At 34.9% G+C, this 8,374-nt stretch overlaps 1 protein-coding gene across 1 annotated transcript; it reads left to right on the forward strand.

The window, feature by feature from the left end:
• The first annotated feature begins 942 nt into the window (after positions 1-942).
• Positions 943-7,915, forward strand: ptafr (platelet-activating factor receptor). Its single transcript, XM_056476881.1, has 2 exons — positions 943-1,032; positions 4,248-7,915. The coding sequence occupies exon 2, from the start codon at positions 4,282-4,284 to the stop codon at positions 5,365-5,367; it is 1,086 nt and encodes a 361-aa protein (XP_056332856.1). The 5' UTR covers positions 943-1,032; positions 4,248-4,281; the 3' UTR covers positions 5,368-7,915.
• Positions 7,916-8,374: the final 459 nt, after the last annotated feature.

The following is an 8,374-nucleotide window of genomic DNA, read 5'->3' on the forward strand; positions in this document are numbered from 1 at the left end:
TCTAAAGACGTGCTATAAGTCATACGCTGTTGCTGTCAATCATTGTTTACTTCACTAAGTCAGTTTGATGGTAAGAGGATTGATCGAATAGGCCTGTCGATAGAAGGTTTGCGAAGAAATTTCATGCTCCTTTGTAAAAGTATTTTACAGTATTTTATTTTGATACATTTGTGGCTGCTGTATTTTAAAGTTTATTTTGATAGATGTAACATTCTGTAGTACATTTAGTTATTGCCCAGCAGGCACATGTCATAAGACGTTATTAGGTGAGATTTAGGTTGTGATGTCAGGTGACCAAAATTCAATGTCTAGCCAGCGTCTAAGGACAACAATATTTTGACATCCAATATCGACATCAAATGACGTAGATATTTGGTCGATTTTAGGTAGTTAGAAAGTGACTAAAATTCAATGTCGAGCCAACACCTTAAACCAATGTCATATTGACGACAAATACTGACATTTATTCACCAGTTATGGCAACCAAAATTCAAGGTTGACAGAAAGTAGTGGAGTAAAAGTACCAATACTGCACTAAAAATGTACTCAAGGAAAAGTAAAAGTACACATTTTTAAAACCACTTAGTAAATAACAATTTCTGAGAAAAACTTTTTCACCGCTGTGTATATATATATATATATATATATATATATATATATATATATATATATATATATATATATATATATATATATAATTTTTTTTTACTACTACTATCTATTGTGTGTACTGTTTTTTATTATACATGTAAGTAACTTTTTATGTAAAGTCTATAAATTCTTTGGCAATACATTTGTAACATTTGTCATGCCAATAAAACAACTATTGAAGAGAGAGAGAGAGAGAGAGAGAGAGAGAGAGAGAGAGAGAGAGAGAGAGAGAGAGAGAGAGAGAGAGAGAGAGAGAGATAACCCCGTTTGACATTCGAAGAGTTGAGAGAAAGGCGTGAGTGAAAGGTGTAACTGCGTTTGAGATACGACGAAGAGTTTCTAAAAGAGCAGCGCGAGCACACCTTCACTGGTATTTGGAAGGTAGGTCAAAGGATAATTGTAATTTTATGCTCATTCTTAAATGATAAAAGCTACTTACACCGTGTCTGTACTGTGGCAAAATGATGTGACAAAAACCGCTCGCTTCATATGTGACATAACGTTAGATGATATCTCTCACAGTATATAGGCTAATCGTGTTTACGTCTGGTCTTATCTGCTTGCTTAGTTAAAATTGTTTAGATACGACCCAGAAAAAGCGAGATGAACTGTCATACATGTTTTTTAATCTCAAGAGTTTGTTGGTGCTTCATAACGACTACAATACTTTAACGATCCTTGTTCTGCTTTGCGTATTGCGAAACACGTTTATTGCTGTAAGAAAATCCCCACAATATCATCGAGGAACACTGACACATGTAATGCCGGAAAAGCCCATTGTATGTTTCATAGGCAATAAAGACGTTGCATGGGATGAAATACCTGAATGATAAGCATGTCGTCAGTACAGTGCAGATGTTGCAATGTAAATAAGTAATGGGATATATAGGCTATGTTGTGCTGAAAACTATTTTAGGGGAACCGGATCTAGGTGTGACAGGTGTCTGAATTCTGCCCTGTAACCAAAATTACAGTATAATAATATATATTTTTTTTGCTTTGTAAAAAAGTTAATTAAACCACACATAGCATTTCAGGCAGATGTTTACAGTAATGCCACGATGACAATGATGCTACATTTAATGTGCAACATGTTTAAAAGTATATGTGATATAAGTTTTTACCCTTCTTTTCAGTGATGTTGACACCTTTGGGTTTTCATAACACTTTTTCGGTTGCTAAATAGCTTATAATTAATGTCCAGTTAATATCAAGGGTGGTGATAGAAACTATTTCAAAGTCAAGAATTTGCTGTCTGTATGTTAAAAGAATCACACACACGCACACACACACACAAATAAATAAATGCAACTAGAAAATCTGTTTCAAGAATTCTGCAAAAAAACTGCGATGGTAATCTGACATAAGTCCTTTGAAACTACTGATGTAGCATAGGGTCGTGGTTTACATAAAATGCAGCTTTACTGATTCACTTCCTGCTTTCAGGAGATTGCAGATAAATATGCAATGATACAAAAACCCTAATGCTGTAGCTTTCAGTAAATGTAACGATGAGAAAAAGAATGCATATCTCATCTCGCTGTCTGCCAGAGAAACCATATGTTGCTGTTCTCCACATTTCATGAAAGTGACGTGTGACATTTTTATCTATCCCTGAGTAATATGAAGACAATTGTACTTATTGTATTTTCTGAGTAAAAGTAAGAGTAAGCATACAGTGCATGTTATGTAAATATCATCATTGGGAATGTTCGTACTGTGTAATCTCTCTGTAAATGCGTTTAAATGGGTTAAAACACATTTTTGATTGGTTGTAATGTCTGTAATTAATTAACAGTATTTCGCAGTATCTTGGTTGAGGAAATAAGTTTAACTTGCAGGAAACGCATCTCTAGACTGTTTTCTCAATTCCACTGTGTGCATATGCAATTGTTCAATGCAAACATAAATAGCAAATACCCATCAAACATTCCATCTAAACAATGAAAGAGTCCATATTATGGTTCTGTGACACTATGAAAACATTTACTGGTGCCATGTTTATACTTTTAAAATGGTACCTGACCTGCCAAATGATAACTGGCCTTGCAGGCACAGGATGTAAACATGACGTCATATTGATGTTGTACCCTAACATTGTGGGGACGTTGGATTTTGTTTGGAAATGAAAATCGGGTTGACGCCAGAACCCAATGTCAGGTCAACGTCAATGTCCAGTGTCCAACCTAAAATCAACGTAACGTCGTTTTTGGACGTCAAAATAACATTGTCCCTAGACGCTGGCCTCAGGACTCTGCAATTTGGGGAAAATATCTAATTGTGATTTTTCTTGACAGATATTGCGATTTCAATTTGATTTGCAATTTAATTTTGTAGTCAAGCTTCAGATCAATAATCTGTATAATAGCTCCTTACTGCTAAAATGCTGTGAGTGTTAGTTAAAAAAAGGAACTGAAAAGATATTAACTTAAACACTTATTCAAATTTGTTTTTAAATATTGAGAAGTAAAACACTTATTTTTCTCTAGCCAACAGCAAACACAAATAAAAGGACATTTCCTTTCTGTAAACAAGTCAAACTCAAATTATGGAGATATAGCTTATTATATAGCGTATTAGATAGCATATTATAAAAACAAAAAATAGTAATAATTCTAAAAATACAGAACACTCAGCAAACATGGCTGAAACAACTTGTAGTTTGCTGTTGCTTGCTACTAGGTTGAGTGTCACTAGCAATACTTTCAGTTGACTTTTTAGCAAGACACTCATCACTCAATTGGCTAGCAAGACTATCACACACAGACGGCAGTCACGCATTTGCTCTGGGCCGGGGGAATTAAATAAAACAAATATATTTCATATAGCAGCCTCTTGTGATTAGCTAATTGCAACATTTCAAATCGCGATTGCGATTAGATTTCGATTTATCGCACAGCCCTAACCTGACGTCTTATGATGTTGTGTGCCTGCTGTGGGATAAATAATGCCATTTTTATTGAAAAAAAAGAGTAATTTGAACAATACGTTCCAAGTTTAAATTGTATGTTAATACAAAAATATATGAATAAGGACAAAACAATTAATATTAATAATAATAACTAATACAACCTATACCACCTAACTAAACCACAGTAATTAACACTAAATACCAGTTACTGTATAAATCTCACTCAGACTCAAATAACAGCCAACAGTTATCTCGGTATACTACAAAACAGCATCAAAGTTCAGTAATTCTTTTGCAGAAACATGACCATATTTGGCTTTTCTGCCAAAAAAAAGACTCCTCTCCTGATTTTACTGCATGTTCTGATCTAAATCATAAGAAATCATAAAATCGAGCACATGAAGTAAGCACGTTTAACATTAATTGATATTACAGTTATATTTCTTTCAGGTTACTGGTTTAATCTGTAGTCTATTTATTTGTTTATATAAAGAAGCAGATTTCCATATCTTCTACTTAGCACGCCTCTGATTTCAATCAACAGAAATGTTATTGACAACGAAATCTGCATTCTGATTTGCTTCAAGTATATACTGGTTAACACTAGATTTCAATCAATGATCAGATAATATTGTTTTATTTTTTAAATAAACACATCGAATTTAATTGTTTGTTGTTTTGTCAGTCTGCTTTGTTTGCAGATAACCAGGACGGAAAACATGTCGTCTACTAACTGGACTGAGAATGTCAACAACACTGAAATAATCGACTCAGAGTTCCGTTACACTCTCTTTCCCATTTTCTATGGTGTGGTCTTCGTCTTGGGGTTGCTAGCCAACTGCTATGCTCTCTATGTGCTTCACCGTATGCGGGAGTCTAAAGCCATGAATGAGATTCGAATCTACATGACCAACCTGACTGTCGCAGACCTGCTGTTTGTGTCCGCTCTACCGTTCTGGATTGACTACTACACGCATAAAGGTCACTGGAGGTCCACAGAAGCCTTCTGTCGTATCACAGGCACGTTTTTCTTCATTAACACCTACGGCTCTATTCTGTTCCTCACTGTCATCAGCATTAACCGTTACTGGGCTGTTACCAAGCCCCTAAAGGCAGCCTCTTCTGACTGCTGGAAACGTGGAGCAATCATCTCAGTGCTCATTTGGGCTTTCATCCTTTCAGCATCGATTCCTCAACTTACTAAAGAGGGAATTCAGAAGGAAGTCAGAATGAACAGGTCCATGCAACGCTGTTTTGAGGGTTACCACTACACAGATAAAAATACAAAAAACGTATTGGTCATCACTCACTTCAGCATTATTGGCTTGTTCTTTCTTGTTTTCTTGATGGTGATTATCTGCAACATCTCCATCGCTCGAGCTCTTCTGTCCCAACCCATCAGTCAGCCTCGAGCCAGTACAGGACGACGTCCTGGCGGGACCAAACGCAGAGCTTTGAGGATGTTGTGTGCAGTCATAGGCGTCTTTGTGATCTGTTTCCTGCCCCATCATGTGGTGCAAGGTCCCTGGGTTTTGTCCGTGCTGCACCTGAAGTATTGGTCCACATGGACTCACCAAACCTTAAACGATGCTCACCAGATCACCCTCATGCTTATGGGGATCAACTGTCTCCTAGACCCGCTGGTGTATTGCTTCGCTACCACAAAGTTTCGCAAGTACATTGAAAATCATTTCACAAAGATGAAGAATAGGAAAAACTGCTCCCGTTACACGTTAAGCACAGGTATCTCACTTAAGAGTAGACATCAGAGCATTGTCAATGCTGTAGAAGAAGAGAAAGCATAGCTGGAATTACCAAAGACTAAAGAATACACAAGACATGTCACTCTTATCTTTTTGAATGGGGAAAATTGCCGTCAATGTGGCGAATAAAGGCTGGCTTCTAGTACAGGAGCCAATCATCGATCACTATATGGCGAATAAAGCCCGCCTTCTAGTGCAGGAGCCAATTATTGATCGCTGTAGACCGACGAGTTTCCAGGGGAGAGGCTCGAACCAGATGCGAGTTTCTGCAGATTTTGTGTGATTTGGACTAGGCATGGGACTATTGAACTTGAACTGTTTTCAAGGTATACCGCAGTTTGGAAAAGTCAAGGTTTTAAAACCAGCTAAATTTTCTGTAATACGATTCCTAAGGTATGTGTAAGATTTACACTTTTAACAGTATCTCCAGCTAAAAACAAATCCAAAGATGCCGTTTTAAATTATAAAGAAACCTGTGTTTTTGAAACAAACGAAGACAGCAGAAGTTAATGATTCATTTGAATAATTTAGCCTGACATGTTTACTGCTCCAAGATATTTAAAATATTAAAAAAAAAAGTATATTGTGTTCAAAAGAGAGGAAAAGCTTTTTTTAACCTAAACATTAAAAAAGAATATATTTTAGAGCAGTGATGACAATACCATGCTACCGTGATATTTTTATCCAAGGTTATCATACCGTCACAATCTTATACCAGCCCATGCCTAATTTGGACATTTGGACAAATAAAAACTAAAGAGACAGTTTTTTAATTTTACTGGTGATGCCTAATATGAAATTCAATTGTAAGCTTGGCAAGTAGTTTTGGAGAATTTGATGTTTCCCCATTCAAACAGAATGCTCGAGCATACTGCCTGAGAGGCGTTTCAGAGATGGCTGCAGAGTGAAATGACTTGCCTTAAAGGGACTTTGGAAATACTTCGTAAGAATCCTGTTCAGACTGTTTGTGGATTCAGTGGAATTTCATTTCACTCCATTTTTTTGGATTCTTTTAAGAGATTTGCTCCACTGACAAAACATAAAAACTGGGTGAATGATTACAGAATTATAGTTGTATTCTAGTTCACCCAAAAGTGGAAGTCATCCCATAATTTACTCACGTCACCCTAATTGCCTTACTTATTTAAAAAGAATGAAATGAAGTTATAGTAATATCCTGACGTTTCCCAGCTTTGCTTAAAAATGGGCATCCAAACATCATAAAAACTGTGAAAATGACTCTTGTGGGTTTTTTGAATGTCCTCCACAGGGTATATACAGAAATCAGAGATTTGAAAATTCCATACCTTTGAAGAGCTTTTTAAAGACTCTTCATACATTTTAAGACCTCATCACCACTTTAGGTTTCAACCAGTAACATTGGCCACCTTTTAATTTACAGCATAATTACTAAATACTGACTAAGAAACTAATACTACATTAAAACGTTATTCATATACTGAATAAAAAAAGCAAATCCAGAAGGTGGCATCTATAGAACAGCAGGGATTACGGCGTTGCCTTGCTTAGTGCAGTAAACAAAGCAGTGTGATGTCAAATCAAGCAGGATTTGATCGATTTCATAAGCTACACAGCATTCCAATACTCCCACATTAAATTTAGACAAGCTTTAGCATGATGATGCAAAATTTAATACCTTGTAAAATAAGACTTTTAAATACTTTTTAAGGGCCTTAAACTTCTCTAAATTGCCTTATCAACTTTTAATACTTTTCAAGACCCCGCGAACACCCTGCTCTAAAGCTGTATTTAAATCTATACAAACCATTGTCAATGTATTCTAGCAACTGCCAATCACAAGAGTCGAGTTATGATGTATGATGTCTCAACAACTCCTTTAAACGTCTGATAATTTCAAGCATAATTATTCAAGATGCTACATTATTTATATAATGAACGATCAAACTCTTACCACAGTTGATTCTGATACTTGACCCAAAAATGAAAGTGTTTCATCATTTACTGTCTAACATCATTTCAATGACATTACAAACTTGTATGACAATATTACTAACATAAATGAGATTCAGAGTGTCTTTTTGTACATAAAAACATAGATGGGTAAATGATTACAGAATTATTATTGTACTGTAGTTCACCCAAAAGTGAAAGTCATCCCATGATTTACTCACTCTATGTCACTCTACTTATTTACTTATTTCAGAAGAATGCAAATGAAGTTATAAAAAACTGTGAAAATGGCTCTTGTGGGTTTTTTGAATGTCCTCCACAGGGTATATACAGAAATCAGAGAGTAAAATTCCATACCTTTTAAGAGCTTTTTAAAGACTCTTCATACTTTTTAAGGTCTCATCACCACTTTAGGTTTCAACCGGTAACATTGGCCACATTTTAATTTACAGCATATTTACTAAATACTGACTAAGAAACTAATCCTACATTAAAATGTTATTCATATACTGAATAAAAAAGCGAATCCAGCAGGTGGCACCTATAGAACAGCAGGAATTACGGCAGTGCAGTAAACAAAGCAGTGTGATGTCAAATCTAGCAGGATTTGATCGATTTCATAAGCTACACAGCATTCCAATACTCCCAGATTAAATTTAGACAAAAATTATATATATATATATATATATATATATATATATATATATATATATATATATATATATATATATATATATATATATATATATATATATATGTATATATATATATATATATATATATATATATATATATATATATATATATATATATATATATATATATATAAGACATTTAAATACTTTTTAAGGGCCTTAAACTTCTCTAAATTGACTTATCAACTTTTAATACTTTTTAAGACCCCGCGAACACCCTGCTCTAAAGCTGTATTTAAACCTTTACAAACCATTGTCAATTTATTCTAGCAACTGCCAATCACAAGAGTCGAGTTATGATGTATGATGTCTCAACAACGTCTGATAATTTCAAGCATAATTATTCAAGATGTACTACATTATTTATGTAATAAACTTTTAAACTCTTACAAGAGTTGATTCTGATACTTGACCCAAAAATG

The sequence above is a fragment of the Danio aesculapii genome, chromosome 17 (assembly GCF_903798145.1).
Source record: "Danio aesculapii chromosome 17, fDanAes4.1, whole genome shotgun sequence".
Lineage (NCBI taxonomy): Eukaryota > Metazoa > Chordata > Actinopteri > Cypriniformes > Danionidae > Danio > Danio aesculapii.

Bases quoted from the DNA above. Each gene is read 5' to 3' on its own strand.
- ptafr (XM_056476881.1), top strand. From the start codon at position 4,282: ATGTCGTCTACTAACTGGACTGAGAATGTCAACAACACTGAAATAATC.